Here is a 17684-nt window from a genome sequence, read left to right as displayed (position 1 = left end):
CTGGGAATATAGTGATGCATTTTTATGGAATATACATCATTATAGTACCATTATCAGTTTCCTACATTCTTTGACATGTATTTGTGACTAGAATATTTTACTTCAGAGTTTTAATCTGGAAGTTAAGTTTAGCAACATGTGTGAAAATGTATTTTCCTTCCTCATGCAGATTTCACGGTTAGTGTTATTTCTGAAGATGGCAACAATATTAAAAATATAAATCCAGGAAGGATTTCTATGAAAATCAAGGAAATAGGCAATGATGAAAATGTAAGTAACAGGAAACAATGTGTGCAACAGATAAACAGATAGACACTATACATATGTGTGCAAATTGAGTTCCGGTTAAACCTATCCATCAATTTATGTATAACTATGTTATTTTTTCCATCATACCAGATGTTTCACAGTAATGCCTTGTTCGGTAGTAGATCAGGTTCCATAAAGGACATTTCAGTGTCGGAATGAATATCTTTTTTATTATTATTATTTTATTGTACTTTATTGAAAAGATGGTGCCATGTCAGGATAACAATGCAAATAAAGCAAAACCAGAGAGAGAGCAATGATAAATCTTAACATATATGCTAATAACTGTAACTATACTATGTTAACAGTAATTGCAACAATACAAACAAACAAAAACAAAAACAAAGACAAAAGGAAACAAAAGAAAACTTCAATTAAGTTTCTACTTACATTAGTTTATTTACAAATTTTTCCATATTATATCCATAGTTTTATACATCTTTGTTGTACTGACATTCATAAACTTCCCTCTCATTTCTATCTCTTGTCTATATCCATTCCTAAAATTTATTTGATGTCCTGTAATATTTCAAGTCTTCTTTATCTTTAATCTGTCCATTTCTGCACAATCCCAAATTTTCCTAATTATGTCATCATCCGTTGGGGTGTTCACATTTTTCCAATATTTAGCATATGTAATTCTAGCTGCAGTCAATATATGTAACACTAAGTAGATGGTTGCTTTGTCATAACTTTCCGACAATATACCTAAGAGGCATGTTTCTGGTTTGAACTCAATATGTTGCTCAGTTATCATTTCTAGCCATTTATGAATTTTCTCCCAGTAACTCCTTGCTTTCTTACATGTCCACCACATGTGGTAGTATGATCCTGAAGTCTGGTTGCATTTCCAACAATTGGCGGAGTTGTTCTTATACATTTTGGCCAATCTTGCTGGAGACAAATGCCACCTGTAAAACATTTTGTAAAGGTTTTCTTTATATGCGTGGCCATCGTGAGTTTGTAGTTTCTCTCCCAAATTTTTAGCCGTTTTTCTAATTCTATATTGTATCCAAAATTCCTTGCCCAGGCAATTGTTGTTTCTTTAACTATCTCTTCCTCCATTTTATAGTTCAGTAAATAAATTATATATATATATATATATGCATATTCTTTCTAGCCAGGTTTTACCTCCGTAAACTTAGTTGTTCTACAGCCCTAGGTTCTGTGAAATCTCATTCACAAGTTTCTGGACCTTTTTTTCTGCTGACAAACTGCAACTCTGTGTTGCTCTCTGGGAGACTCAGATAGCTATTTCTGCCTCTTAAGGCGTCTTCAGTGAGCCACACCCACTTCTCAGATATCCTTCCTGTAAAGGTACAATGTATCTTTTTTCCTTTTTCGTAGGCTTTTATGTGCATATTCTTTCTAGCCAGGTTTTACCTACGTAAACTTAGTTGTTCTACAGCCCTAGGTTCTGTAACTCATTCACAGGAAATCTCACAGGAAATCTCATTCACAAGTTTCTGGGCCTTTTTTTCTGCTGACGAACTGCAACTCTGTGTTGCTCTCTGGGAGACTCAATGTATATAATCAATTTTTCATCTGTCCCCATTAAATTTTTTTCCAATGCTGTTTGTTCTTTGTTTACATCCTATAATTTAACATCTTTTTCGTGCCTTGCTTGGATCTGCAAATATGGCCACCAAGAGAAGTCCAACCCCTGCTTCTGCAATTGTTGTCTGGATCTAAGATCACCCCTTTCATCTAAAATGTCCTTGTAACATACAATTTTTGCCCAGTTTATAAGATTTGGATATATTATTGCCTCCATTGGAGAGAGCCAGGCTGGTACTTCCCTATAGTGTTGTAGTTTAATTTTTTCCCAAATGTTAAGTAATGCGTTCCTGACATAATGCCTCTGGAAATATTTGTGCGCCATATTTCTTCCATACCAGAGAAAGGCATGCCAGCCTAATTGTAAGTCGTGCCCTTCGAGTAATAATAGTCTTCTGTTATACAAGTTTACCCAATCTTTTAGCCAGGTGAGAGCTGCAGCCTGGTAATATAATTCCCAGTCTGGGAGCCCAAAACCACCATTATTCCTAGAATCCTGTAATACTTTCAATTTTATTCTTGATTTTTTTCGTTGCCAAGTATTTTGCAGAGTCATTTTATTTAGTTCATCAAAAAAAATCTTTTCTAATTTTACTGGTATGGCTTGAAATAAAAAGAGTAGTTTTGGTAGTATGTTCATTTTCACCACTGCAATTCTCCCTATCAATAACTGTACATTCTTCCACCTTTCCAAATCTATTTTAATTTGTTGTATCAGCTTTGTATAGTTGTCCTCTGATTGTCCCACACCTAGCTGTTAAGAGAATAGCAAAATATTTAACCTTTTTTTCTATCTGTAGGTTAATTTTCTGTCAATTCCTTTTTCTGTTTGTTGGTGAGATTTTTAACTAGTAACTGGAATGAATATCTTGACAAGTGTTTTTCATTCTAAAGGAAATCACACTCTCCTAAAGATATTTCATTTTTATATTAGTATAAATTGCTTCAGTGGTTTAGAGAACAATTGCTCATCTTAAACTCATGCAATAATCTGTAATTTTATTTAGACAAAGATAGCTTTGCTCTGACAATATATTCATTTATATTAAAGCAGTGTATTTATTACTATTATTATTAAATTTAAACCTTTAAAATGATCTGGGAACTTCTGTTGATTGAAAGTAGACAGGAATGATCATTGGTTTTGGTATCCTTAAAGTCCAGAGAGGTTAGAGATGAGATTACATGAAGAATCACATCATTATTATTTACTTGGATCATGAGATAATTTTACAAACGCTTTTGAGTTTAAAAGATAATACTTTCCAGTAGGGGAGTCCAATTATTGAATGTATTCAACAGAGAAGTTTGTCTAGCATCTATGGTTTACTATTGCTATATCCTATTGCTATATCCCCATTAATTTTAATGGTTGTATGAATTTGTTCTCTTTGTATTTTACTTTACATTTTGTTTAACCTAAATATCAACATAATTAACATTGAATTTTGGTCTTTTAAAATAATCTATTGATTTGATTTTTGACTAAAAACTAAAAAAATGAGCTTCATTTATACTATATACTTTTTTAGGTTCTTAGTTAATATAATGTCTATCATTTTATTTATTTAGATTCTCAAGGATTCAAAGTAACTGAATTTAATAAAATTACTTTTTAAATGCTTACATATATAATGTGGCTTTCTTTCACTATCTTTTTTCTTTTTCTTTTTTAGATTGCAACATTTGAGTGTTCCGAAGGGAACATAGATGAGGACTTTTTTTGCTTCAGGTTAACAAATAATGTTGTTTTATAGTAGTTCTAATATAATGATGCTTACAAAAAAACTATAACTGGCAAAATAATCCTATTTGTTTTTAAATATAGTTTGGTTTGATAGCAATAATTTGTTTTTATTAAGACTGAAATTCATATTTCAGGTATGATTTTTTTCAACCTAGGTATTGATATGTTAAATACCTGTGTCTAGAATAGTGCTTCAAAATTGAGAATATATATGGAAAAGTATAATTTTATTTGAGATTAATTAGGTTAATTAAAGCATATGAGTGTCATGAATGACATAATAGAAAGTTTAAGGACTGAGAACTGAGAATTTCAGGAATGTGGTATAGTTTAAGAACTGAGAACTGAGAATTTCAGGAATGTGGTATAGCAAGTATTGCAGACATTAAATATGAAAAATCTGTTTCTTTCTTTGTAATCAGTCTGAGTATTTCTTACTTTCAGACTGAATGAAATATATAATAAAACAAGTTAATTTTAAAAAACTGATTTTGGTTCATTTGTTTCAAAGAGCAACATAAAATGTTAATAGGGAAAAATATTGAGAATTTAAGTATTGTAAATTTTAAAGAAATACTAACAGTGTTTATAATTTAGGAATAAAACGGTTCCAGAAAAAGCAAGCAAATACAGCATCCAATTTATGTTTACAATTGACAGAATAAGTGTTCTTAACAGTAGAGAGGTAAGCTTTTGAAATAATGTATAAAAATGTGTTTTACATTTTTAAAATTGTATTTTATTATTTTTCTGGTAAAATTTTGCCCAGCTATGAATTGTATTGATTTTTTTTAGCATGCATAAGCAAATCTTATCATCATTAGATTCAGAAATAAAAAAAATATACGAGAAGGGTCATCTAATCAATTGATACCTTTGTTGGATTTAAATTTCTTGGTCCAGGACAGGGCTTAAAAAAAAAACACACCCAACTTTACAGTTATTAAAGTTTTAAATCAAGGCTGCTTGATTTAAAATTGGCTCCAGTGGTATCACCTGATTCAAATTTTTATGAAAAACTAATGAAGCCATACAGAACTGTTGATTGCCCTCTATCAGTGACAGTTATGTCTTATACCCATATCAATTTAAACCTATTGCCCCCTCCCTTCCTATCAGCATTGCTTGATATTAAAACTGAGAGGTTGTAGGTTGTTGTCATAACTGACATCTTTGCCCCGCAAGAAATACTGGCTCTTGGCTTTAAATAATTGAAGTTACTCATGCACTGTCCAGTTGGACCTTTCCTAGACCTGTAGATGTACCAGAAGCTGTTGAAAACAAATTGATGGAATATAAAAATGGATGAAGACTTTTCTTGTGCGGATGCCTTTAGCAATTATTTGTTCCCCATCGGGACCCACCTCTGCTGCTTAATTAATTTTAAATTTTTATAATGCCTAAATTATAAAAAAAAAAGTTACTTTTCCCATATCTTTTCTTATTTCATCTTCATCCATTTTCTCAATGCCCCTATCTCTTCCTTCATTTCCTATCTTTTGTTTCATTTGTTGCTGTTCCTGCTGGAAAGAAATAATGGAATTTGTACATTTGTAACTATGTGCTTCATTGTGTAGAGAATATTTGCTACATGCAAATAGGGTATCTGTTAATTTTGTAAATAAAGCCTTTTGTTTTATAGAGGATTGATTTTAATTAGTAATTATTAATTCAGCTATCCCCCTCCCTGGCCCGGCCCTTTATTGGAACATTTTTGATCTCTAGCATATATATGTTACATGCATTCTGGGTCAAAGGATCAGAACTTGTTTCAATTGGATTTGAAGAATTAAGGCTGGCAAGGTGAAGAAGCTGGGATTTTCATTCATTCTTCTGTGGCTTTCTAGCATTATCAGTTGACATTATCAGAGGGTAAGACTGTGTAAGTGAATAGGGAAAATAGAAATCTCTGTAAGATTCCTTACATAAATTTAGTGTCTATGTTTGTCTATTTGTTGATACAAGTAGTCCTCAACTTACAACTGCAATTTAGCCCAGAGTTACAGTATAAACCATGCCGGTTTTTAAAAGATCATCTTGTGACCAACCCAGTTTTATGATATGGTTTGCAGCATTCATTAAACAGAATGGTTATTAAGCAAATCCGTAGTTTGCTGACTGCTGGCTGCCAGCAGTTCGACAGTTTGATCTTCACCAGCTCAAGGTTGACTCAGCCTTCCATCCTTTCGAGGATTGTTGAGGGCAATATGCTGACTGTAAGCCATTTAGAGAGGCCTGTAAAGCACTGTGAAACAGTATATACGTCTAAGTGCTATTGCTATTGCTATTGTTAAGCAAACATTATGGTCATTAAGGGAACCCATTTTCTGCAATAGGCGTTTTTGCAGAACCTGAGCAAACACCAGTTTCTGGGGGAGGGGAGAAATGTTATAAATCAGTCACATAAATGTGGGCCAGTTGCCACACACCCAAAATGCAATCATGTGACCGGAGGGGGGGCAGCTGTCAGAATTTGAATCTGGGTCCTAAGTAATTTTTTGCGAAATGTGTTTTGTGATTTTAAAAAAGCTGCAAAGAATAAAAAAATAAATTCAAACAAAATTCCTTAAGCATTTTGAACCAATTATTTTAAAATAGTTTACAGTGTATTTTAAGCAAACCAACAAGCACCACAATTTCAATAGTGATACTGGAGGAATAATATATTGCCAATTGATTCATAGGCCCAGGCTAGAAAGGAGTGAAATATCACAAGAATATGCATGGATACTTCTGCAATTAGGACTAATGTTGTTGATAAATTTCTATATTGTACATTAAGTTTCTATATGTTGTTTTTTTCCCCTCAAGTTTATAATTGATGTGGTGCCAAACAAACCAGCATTGTTGAAGCCAAAAACTTTGCCAGATACCACTGCTGTTTCTAATGTTCAGGAGGTTGACAGACGGACCCTTGTCAAGAACTTGACTCTCATTGTAACGGTGATTAATTGAATTTGGTTTAAAATGGTTATATGCATGCATACAAACATACATTCATATATATATAATATATACACATATACATACAAACAGGCGAGATCTGTATCAGATTCAGAAAAATCCAAAGTCAAATCAGGGCAGTTTGTTAAGGTTTACTTTTTAAGTCTTTTTGAACCAACTGAAATTTCCCAAATCTTCATGATGACTGTGACATTTTAAGGAGCTTTTATAGATACTTTACATGTCTATAAAAAGATTGCTATGTTGCTTTGCAGTCCATACAGAGATGATACCAAGATAGAGAGAAAGAAGAAAAACCATTTTTGTTAGCCCACATCATTTAAGCAAAACATTATTTAAAGGGGTTTGTTAAAGTTTTGAAGGATTTGCTGAGAGGATACAAAGAGAAGATGAAAAGTAATCAAGTTCAGGGGTATTATTTGAAGGGATTAAAAACCATTATTGTTAAAAGTATAGGAAAGGATATAGAGATGGTTTATTTAATCAAGGTTAAAATAAATATGCAGTTATTTCTGCAGCCCTAAATGGACTTTTGCTGACTAGGAATAAATAATAAAGCTTTTTTACATAATATAAGAGATGAGTTATGGAATGTAGACAATATTTGTTGTATTTTAAGACATGATACATTACCAAAATTGTTTGTACAGTTGCAAGAAAAAGTATGTGAACCCCTTGGGATTATGTGGAGTTTTGCATGAATTGGTCATAAAATGTGCTCTGAACTTCATCTAAGTCACAACAATAGAAAAACACAGTCTGCTTAAAATAATACTACACAAACATTAGATGTTGCCATGGTTTAATGGAACATAACATGTAAACATTCACAGTGCAGGGAGGAAAAAGTATGTGAACCTTTGGACTTAATAACTGGTTGACCTCCTTTGGCAGCAATAACCTCAACCAAACGTTTCCTATAGTTGCAGATCAGACCTGCACAACGATCTGGAGTAATTTTGGACCACTCCTCTTTACAAAACTGTTTCAGTGTAGCAATATTCTTGGGATGTCTGGTGTGAATCGCTCTCTTAAGGTCATGCCACAGCATTTCAATTGGGTTGAGGTCAGGACTCTGACTGGGCCACTCCAGAAGGCGTATTCTGTGCTGTTGAAGCCATTTTTTTGTTGAATTACTTTTATGCTTTGGGTCATTGTCCTGTTGCATCACCCATCCTCTGTGGAGCTTCAGTTGGTGGACAGATGGTCGTACGTTTTCTTGCAAAATGTCTTGATAAACTCTGGAATTCATTTTCCCATCAATGACAACAATCTGTCCAGGCCCTGAGGCAGCAAAGCAGCCCCAATGATGCTCCCTCCGCCATGTTTTATAGTGGGGATGAGGTTTTGATGTTGGTGTGCTGTGCCTTTTTTTCTCCACACATAGTGTTATATGTTTTTCCCAAACAACTCAATTTTGGTTTCATCTGTCCACAGTATATTTTGCCAGTAGTGCTGTGGAACATCCAGGTGCTCTTTTGCAAACTTCAATCGTGCTGCAATATTTTTTTTGGACAGCAATGGCTTCCTCCGTGGTGTCCTCCCATGTACTCCATTCTTGTTTAATGTTTTCCTTATTGTAGATGTGTCAACAAAAATGTTAGCATGTGCCAGAGATTTCTGTAGGTCTTTAGCTGACACTCTAGGATTTTTCTTTACCTCATGAAGCATTCTGCGCTGTGCTCTTGCAGTCATTTTTACAGGATGACCACGCCTAGGGAGAGTAGCAACAGTGCTAAACTTTCTCCATTTGTAGACAGTCTGTCTTACCGTGGACACATGAACATCAAGGCTTTTGGAGATACTTTTGTAACCCTTTCCAGCTTCATGCAAGTCAACAATTCTTGATCATAGGTCTTCTGAGAGCTCTTTTCTGCGAGGCATGGTTCACATCAGACAGTGCTTCTTGAAACCAGTAAACCCAAAACAGGTGTGTGTTTTTAAAGGGCAGGACAGCTGTCAGCAACACATCCAATATCATCACACTGATTGGAGTCAAGGTTGGCTCACTCCTGGCTCCAATTAGCTCTTGGAGAAGTCATTAGGCTAGGGGCTCACATACTTTTTCCTCCCTGCACTGTGAATGTTTACATGTTATGTTCCATTAAACCATGGCAACATCTAATGTTTGTGTAGTATTATTTTAAGCAGATTGTGTTTTTCTATTGTTGTGACTTAGATGAAGTTCAGAGCACATTTTATGACCAATTCATGCAAAACTCCACGTAATCCCAAGGGGTTCACATACTTTTTCTTGCAACTGTATATTTCATGATTAAGAGGAAAGTTACTTATGCACTTTTTTCAATTTTTATATTTTGTTTCAATTTTTATTTTTTTCTAAGTGTAATCTTTAATAAAATGGTTTTTAAAAAGAATTTATAATTTTTATGTTAAACTCAGGACTTTGCAGTCTGTGGATGGTGTTCTATAAAATTAAAAAAATAGTACCATAAGCAAATTGAATACAAACCCCAAATATAGGTACATTTTGTATAAGCATTAAGAGCAGCTTCAAGCCATAATAGACATGGTTAATGAGGAATGAGCCGGGCTAGTCACATGATCATGGGCAAAACAAATGAATTTGGTCAATATATGAAATGTGCCTGTGAGGCAGAGGAGCAGTGGTGTGTGGGAAGGGACCGGATAGAATGTGCTAAAGCAATATCTGATAGCTCAGCGTCTTTCCCTGGGGATAGCCCAAGTGGCGCATGATAGGGGAGGAAGCAACAGGAGCTAAGCCTCCATCGATTAACAAGTCTGAAGTAAAAACAACAGAGCTAATTATAAGTGGGTGAATGGGTGAATGGGCTATCCTGTGCGCAATTGCCAAATTGATCTATGATGTATAAAAGCTCTATGATGTATAAATTGACCTATGATGTATAAAAACTCTTCAATGATAGCTTTTACACTCTGACGATGTTAGCAGAGGCTAACGAAAGCTAAGTGGATAATATATTTTAAGTTCCGGAGATCCAATGTCTGTCTCTTCTTTTATAGCTACACCTGGAACTCGTATTTTTAGGATAGTTCACTTTAAGATATGTATTGAACATATTTAAAAATTTCAATTCTAATTTAAGTGCCTTCTTAATTTAAGGATGAATACAAAAACTGTACAGGAAGTGATTTAGATGGGAAAATTGTAGCAAAAATCGAAAGTTCAACTGAGGAAGACATTGATATTCCCCTGTTTCAGGGTAATAAAAATACAGTTGAATTTCCTTTTCACAAAGGAATTGCTGAAATTGAGGTGAGTCTCCTTAAATAATCTTGAAATAAATAATTCAGGAATGGAAGTCAGCAGTCTACTATGTTCACATCCATATCATCATCTGAATATTTATCTTTCTTTGCCTAGTTTTCCCTATAATTTAGAAAATGTTGTAAATGGACATGATTCTATCGCTTAACCACCATTCAGTTACAGCTGCCTCAGTAAGGGTGCTTTATGACCTGCAAAGCACTTTGGGCTATCATAAAATATCATGCTGTATATATACCCTTGTAGTCACATGACCATATTTTGGGTACATAGCAACTGGGTTGCATTTATGATTGTTTGTAATATCCTGAAGTCACAATTTGCAATGTTACCTTTTGGAAGAATGGATTTGCTTACTGACTGTATGAATTGCTTAATGACTGTCACTGAAAAAGCTTGTAAAAAAAGAGGCTGGTCATAGGATGATTTGCTTTACAATCATAATGATTTAGGATTGGAATTCCGGTCCCCATCTGTCAAGGATTATCTGTAACAATATTTGGGGTTGCTAGTTTTGTTCTTGTACATAATATATATCTGATTCTGAGGACATTTTGTTTGGGTTATTTTTAAATTGAGAGAAATAATAAATGTAAGCTTCTTATTGCTAAAAATGTGCTATTAATAACAGGTGCCACTTATTTTGGAAAAATATTTTGAAGTTGTTAGTATTGAACAAAGGTTAGGGCTTTATATACTAATTAAATGTATATTCACATTAGGTAAATAATTCTTAAATATTTAATGCAAATCACACTATTTTTTTTTTCAGGATCTTGTGCTAGCAGAAAATAGTCCAGGAAGAAATAAAACTCAGTATACTCTTGTATTTGAGCCAATCATACCTTTGAAACATTATTTGCAACCTTATTATTTATCCTTCATGTTTTGTAATGGTGAGTTTCAATGATTCCAACTTTTTATTTTCTAAGGTTTTATCTTTTCTTCTGTAATATTTGAGAAGCTATTTCTAAACCAAATGTACAGGTACGGAATAGATGGAACTTGGCTCAATACCAGTAACTATGAGAGGGATCTTGGAGTCCTAGAGGACAATCACTTCAATGTGAACCAGCAGTCTGCTGCAGCCACCAAAAAACCCAATGCAGTCCTAGGCTGCATTAACAGAAAATTAGAATCAAGATCACATGAACCATTAGTATCATTTTACAATGCCTTGGTAAGACCACACTTGGAATATTGCATCCAGTTTTGGTCACCGCAGTATAAAAAGGGTGTTGAGACTCTGGAAAAAGTGCAGAGAAGAGCAACAAAGATATCAGGGGGCTGGAGACTAAAACATACAAAGAACTGTTGCAGGAATTAGGTATGTCTAGTCTAGTGAAAAGAAGGATCAAGGGTGACATGATACCAGTGTTCTAATATTTGAGGGGCTGCCACAAAGGAGACAGGGTCAACCTATTTTCCAAAGCATCAGAAGGCAGGATGGATGGAAACTAATCAAGGAGAGAAACAATCTAGAACTAAGAAAAAAATTCCTGACAGTGAGAACAATTAACCAGTGGAACAGATTGCCCTCAGATATTGTGGGTATTCCATCACTGGGGGCTTTCAAGAAGAGATTAGACAGCGATTTGGCCAGAATGGTAGGGTCTCCAGCTTGAGCTAGACTAGAAGACCTTCATGATCCCTTCCAACTCTGTTATTTTGTTATTGTATCTTTAATTAATTCATTGTATGTGTGTCTGTTATTGAAGGGAAAAATGAATTATTTTTTCTATCTTTAGATTATGAGATTCAAAAGGAGATGGCAGATTTTATGAAACAGAGAGACTCCTTTTCACAGTCAATAAAGACATATAGAGATTGGTTTGATGCTAAGGATCAGCTTATTGCTGAAATAAAAGGTAAGTACTGTAAGGATATTCTTATTCATATAGGCATAATTTTGCAAGTCAAATAAGCCACGTTGTTCTCAGGTAACTGATTTTGATGTTTCATCAATGAACATTTTTTATGTGCAGGTTTTTCATATGTTTTTAGTAAGAGGGGGAAGATATAAAGTTGATTGCAGCCTTGAGGCATGCCCCAACACATGCAGTATTTTTGCTACTTGCAAAGATGATGCCATCAGTTTTTGGGTAATAGTACCTTATCTAAAGAGCCCAGCTTTACCCGAAGGATACGGGAAGCTATGGAACTTATATGGAAGCTAAGATCACCTATCAAGTCAAAATATTGTTGCCCATATGCCATCAACTAAGAAATATATGCAATGCATTGACACATTTTTAAAGGCCAGGATTTTTAAAGACCAAAAACAATGTATGAAGCAATATATGGGTGTAGTGGAAGTAAGGAAAGAAAGAAATGGATTGCTATACTGAATAGTATTTCTATAAATTACTTGTATTGCTGTACGTTTTGTTTGATTTATATTAGTGTATGTCTGTAATTGCTTTGGCTTTTTTTTTTCTTTGCATAAAATTGCTTACTCTGAAAGAAATTAGTGTGATGCCTATGCATAGTTCTTTTTAATAATGCTTATGGAAGTTTTTCAAAAACAGATATCAGTTCTGTATATTGTTATTTCTTCTGGGTGGTCTTCACAAACTGTCCCATTATAGAGTGTATTGCAGTAGTGCAAGCTGTGAGGGGACTAGGTCATGAGAGCCCCCTGATCTAGGAAATGGCACAACTGGTACACCAGTTGGAGTTGGACAAAGGTCTTCCTGGCCACAGCTGACACCTGCTCTTCAAGCAGGAGCTGTGAATCCAGGAAAACCTTCAGATTGCATGCCAGCCTGGAAAGGGAAAATGCTATCCCATCCAAGGTTAAAGATGGAATCTCCCCAGATCTCTGTGACTCAAACATCCAAAGCCACTCAGTCTTGGTAGAACTAAATCTGAGTTGGTTTCTGCCTATCAAACCTGCACAGCTTCTAGGTACTGGGACATAATTTCTTGTCAAAAGACAAATGTGCTTTTTCCATGCCAAATCAGAATTTTTCTTTTTTGATGAAATTATGGCAATAGTGAATCCACAAATATTTCAATATTGAATTATTGAATAATATTCAATATTAAATAATTCCTTTCTTTTTTTCATCCTTCTTAATATACTTCACAAAAGTAAGATTTGTTATGAAGTAATACCATTAAGATTATCTAACTCAGATACCATCTAAAATTAGCTAATTTATTGTTTTAAAATTTCAAAATGATAATTACTTGAGTATGGTGAAATTGGAGTTGGATCAACTGAGGAACCACAGCTTGATCCACCAAACCAGGAAAAAGAATTATCAATTAATGGTTTGTAAAATATAGTGTTGAAAAAACACCTATGGAATATTTCAGAAATGTTCTTAGTGGAGGCATGCAAATTAATCAAAACAATAGAGACACTGACTAACTTCACATTCAACAAAATAAAGTATCCTTCACTACCACAGTACTAATATTCCATGTAAATTTTAGAACTGCTATTAAACACAGTAGCTGCCCTGTGTAATTTATTTGAGTATCCACTAATATAGATATGGCCAGTTTATTTCATAAGCACATCCAAAAACAGCTTTTGGGACAGGGGGAGTAGAAGATTTGCTTTTCACAATATATCTGGTTGTTATTGTGCTGCTTCTTAACCAAAGTCTGTATACATTACAGTGATTACTTTAAATGCCATGCCTTCATGATGTGCAAAATGTTTCTCAGGATCAATTTCCGAACAACATAGACATCTCAACTGCAGCATATATTAAAGTAGCAAATAAAGAGAAAAATATTTAAATGATGAATTTAGATCTAAATTAAAAAGTAATATAAAAATATGATTAAAATGTTCCTGCATTAATGTTGAAAAAAGCAATAAAAATTCATTTTAAATCTCTGGCTTGAATATATGATTTTAGTTTTTATCTGATGTTGCTTTCACTAAGCAATGAAGTCAACTTTTAGTCCAACTTGTTATGCTGATTTATTTTCCAGGCCAAGTAGAGGAAGCTAAAAAAAAGGAGTTACAGCTCAAGAATGAACTGAAAAAACATCAGATTGACATACCTCAGGCCAGTGGGGTAATTTAATTTTCTTAATTTTTATTCCTTTTTAGCCATCAGAATTTTCATGTAGGATAATTGTATCCAAAGAGATATAATAGACTTCTTGATCTTGTACACATACAGATGTGCTGACAAAGTGGCCTGACTTTAATACAGGTAGTCCTTGACTGCCCATCACAGTTGTAAGTTGTGATAGTTGTAAGATAGATCATCCACACAGCCGACCCCATTTTATGACCTTTTTTGCAGCAGTCATTAGCGTGAATGCCACAATCATAAACTGGTCACCACAGTCATTAAGCATGCCATGGTCATAAAGCAAATCAATGGTTTGAAATGGGCTGGGTTTGCCAAAAATCAGAAGTAAATGCCATTCAAGATCACATTATAAATGTAATGTGATCAGGGGAGATTGCAAAGGCCATAATTTTTTTTTTTTTTTAATTTGATTTATATGCCGCCCTTCTCCGAAGACTCAGGGCGGCTTACAATGTGCTCAGCAATAGCCTTCATCCTTTTGTATATTTATACAAAGTCAGCTTATTGCCCCCACAAACTGGGTCCTCATTTCACCTACCTTAGAAAGGATGGAAGGCTGAGTCAACCTTGAGCCTTGGCGAGATTCGAACCCTGCAGTAATTGCAGGCAGCTGGTCTTAATAACCAGCTTAATAACAGGGTGCCTTAAACCCCTGTACTACCAAGGCTGTAATTGCAAGACAGTTGCCAAGCTCCTGAAGTGCAAGCATAGAACTGCGGGGATGGCCCAGTCATTGGAACTTCAGAACAGGGCCATAACTACTCTCAGGGAGGTCCATGATAACTTTGAATTATCCAACTAAGAACCAACTAAGTTAAGGCCTACCTATACCATATTTAACATGAAAGAACAGTGTTTAACCTGAACAAGTTAACCTGAATATGGAAAGAACATACATACCTTTCTCTGTTAGGTTGCATGTTTCTTGGCCCTTGATACAGTATCTTTAAAACCAGACTGCTCATCCAAGAGAGTCAGTTTGGTGAGAGATTAAAGTATTAGGCTAGAACCTTGGATACTTAGTTCTAGTCCCATCATATGCACAAAGTCAGCTGGGTGAGCTCGAGCCAATCACTCTCTCTCAGTCCTAGGAAACAAACAGTGACAAACTTGCTAAGAAAACTACAGGGGCTTGTTCAAGCAGTTAGCAGAAGTGACCACTGAGCTAAATGCAGCCCCCCCCCATCAAAATAGATATACTATGTAAATCAATTTAAAAATAATTGTCAAAGATAATGTAGGATTTAGTTTTAGGTAAGCTTACATAAGATTGCAACTTTCATATTTTAGTCCTAATACTGTGATTTGATAATGAATAAAAGAGTAGGAAAACCAATACTGGGATACAATCCCCAAAATGATAGAATGATCTCAGTTCAAATCCAAGGCAAACCATTCAATATCACAGTAGTCCAAGTTTATGCCCCAACCACTGGTGCACCTTATAGAAATAACACCAAAAAATAATGTCCTTATCATCATGTGGTGTTGGAATGCTAAAGTAGGAAGCCAAAAGATAACTGGAATAACAGGCAAGTTTGGCCTTGGAGTACAAAATGAAGGAGGGCACAGGCTGATAGAATTTTGTCACGAGAATACGATGGTCATAGCAAACACTCTCTTTCAACAACCCAAGAGATGACTACACATGGACATCACCAGACGGTCAACACAGAAATCAGATTGACTGTGTTCTGCAGCCAAAGATGGAGAAGCTCTATACAGTCAGTAAAAACAAGACCAGGAGCTGACTGTAGTTCAGATCATGAGCTTCTCGTTGCAAAATTTAGGCTTAAATTGAAGAAAGTAGGGAAAAGCACTAGGCCACTCAGGTATGAACTAAATCATATCCCTGATGAATATACAGTAGAGGTAACAAATAGTTTTAATGAATTAGATATGATAGACAGAGTGCCTGAAGAACTATGGCTAGAGGTTTACAACATTGTACAAGAGGTAGCAACTAAAATCATCCCAAAGGAAAAAAAATGCAAGAAAGCAAAATGGCTGTCTGAGGAAGCTTTGCAAATAGCTGAGGAAAGAAGGGAAGCGAAAGGCAAGGAAGAAAGAGAAAGATACACCCAGTTGAATGCAGAATTCCAGAGAATAGCTAGAAGAGAGAAGAATGCCTTCTTAAATGAACAGTGTAAAGAAATAAAAGAAAACAATAGAATAGGGAGGACCAGAGATCTCTTCCAGAAAATTGGAGATATGAAGCGAACGTTTCATGTAAAGATGGGCATGATAAAGGACCAAAATGGCAGGGACCTAACAGACGCAGAAGAGGTGGCAAAATTACATAGAAGAACTATACAATAACGAACTTAACGTCCCTGATAACCAAGATGGGATGGTCACTGACCTCAAGCCAGACATCCTAGAACCATGATGGCGAACCTATGGAACACGTGCCATAGGTGGCATGTAGAGCCCTCTCTCTTGGCATGCGCATCGACTCCCCCAGCCCAGCTCCATCTCATTTCTCGCCGTCATTTGTGGGACTAAAAAAGCCTTCCCCGCGATACATTTGCTGTTGCTGCCTTGCGCAGCAGCACAGTGAAATTTAGCCCGCTTCCCAATGGGGGAAATGGGGTCCCCTCCTCCTCCTGGAGGCCATGGTGAAGGAGAAGTCCTGGCAGCCATGCCAGGCAAGGAGGGGTGTGTTCCGCCTCTTCTTTGTCACTTCCCTCCCCCACCCCGGCTCGCCTGTCTCTTTAAATCACCACGCGTGCTCTCCACCCCTGTGCCACCCCCCCCATCCTTTCCCAATTGGTTTGCCCAGTTCAGGACCTTGAGAGGAGTCTGCCACGCATGCTTTCTACCAAGGACGGCCTCATTTTAGGGCGGTGCAGGCGGGGGAAGCACACATGGCGACAAAGAGGCACAATTTAAAGAGACAGGCAAGCTGAGGTGGGGGAGGGAAGCGGCAAAGAACAGGCAGCAGCAGCAGCCCTGGCACACATACCTCCTCACCCAGTGTGGCCGCCAGGGCTTCTCCTTCATCATGGGCTCCAGGAGGAGGAGCTTACATCTCCCCCATTGGGAAGCGGGCTAAATTTCAATGTGCTGCTGCACAAGGCAGCAACAGCAAATGTACTATGAAGGTGGAAGGCTGTTTCACACAGTGTTTGTAGTCCCACAAATGACAGCAAGAAACGTGATGGAGCTGGGCTTGTGACCCCCACAGGAGAGAAGGAGAGGGTGGGAAGCAAAGAGAGAGAGAAACAGAGAAAGCGAGTGAGAGAGAGAGAGAAAGAGAAGGAAGGAGGGAAAGAGAGAGGAGGGGAAAGAGAGAGAAAGGGTGGAAGAGAAAGAGAGGGGAGGGAGGGAAAGAGAGGGAGGGGTGGGGTAAAGAGAAAGGGGGAAGAGAGAAAGAGGAGGCAGAGAGGGAAAGGGGGAAAGAGAGAGAAAGAGGGGGAAGGGGGAGAAAGGGTGGGAGGGTGGGAAAGAGGGGGAGAGAAAGAAAGAGAGGGAGGGAAAGAGAAATGATATTACAAAAGTTTACTTTTGTATTGTTGCTAAACGTAATATTTCAAAAGCAGAAAAAAAGGGGGGCATAAAAGTGCATTTATCATATTTTTCTTAGAACAATTAGCTGAACTCTGCCTTATTTACCATTATTTTAGGTAGTAAAACTTCATTATTCAGTTTAAGTTGATGTGTTGGCACTTTGCGATAAATAAGTGGGTTTTGGATTGTAGTTTGGGCACTGAGTGCCGAAAAGGTTCTCCACCACTGTCCTAGAATGTGAAGTCAAATGGGCCTTAGGAAATGT

General features: G+C 36.2%; 1 protein-coding gene across 2 annotated transcripts in view; it reads left to right on the top strand.

Moving 5' to 3' along the window:
* Positions 1-17684, top strand: part of SMCHD1 (structural maintenance of chromosomes flexible hinge domain containing 1) — a 97043-nt gene that overhangs the window by 61095 nt on the left and 18264 nt on the right. The window contains exons 33-40 of one of the 2 annotated variants that reach the window (XM_034429546.3): positions 170-270; positions 3543-3598; positions 4211-4298; positions 6425-6556; positions 9684-9836; positions 10621-10744; positions 11597-11716; positions 13800-13885. In XM_034429546.3, coding sequence (XP_034285437.2) covers positions 170-270; positions 3543-3598; positions 4211-4298; positions 6425-6556; positions 9684-9836; positions 10621-10744; positions 11597-11716; positions 13800-13885 — 860 coding nt within the window. The remainder of the gene's footprint in view (positions 1-169; positions 271-3542; positions 3599-4210; positions 4299-6424; positions 6557-9683; positions 9837-10620; positions 10745-11596; positions 11717-13799; positions 13886-17684) is intronic. The other variant, XM_034429547.3, reaches the window with a different exon arrangement.

The sequence above is a fragment of the Pantherophis guttatus genome, chromosome 3, assembly GCF_059756535.1.
Source record: "Pantherophis guttatus breed Tessera chromosome 3, ASM5975653v1, whole genome shotgun sequence".
In the NCBI taxonomy this organism is placed as follows: Eukaryota; Metazoa; Chordata; class Lepidosauria; order Squamata; family Colubridae; genus Pantherophis; species Pantherophis guttatus.
The sequence above is the reverse complement of the archived record's forward strand: the minus strand, read 5'-3'. Positions and strand labels throughout refer to the sequence as shown.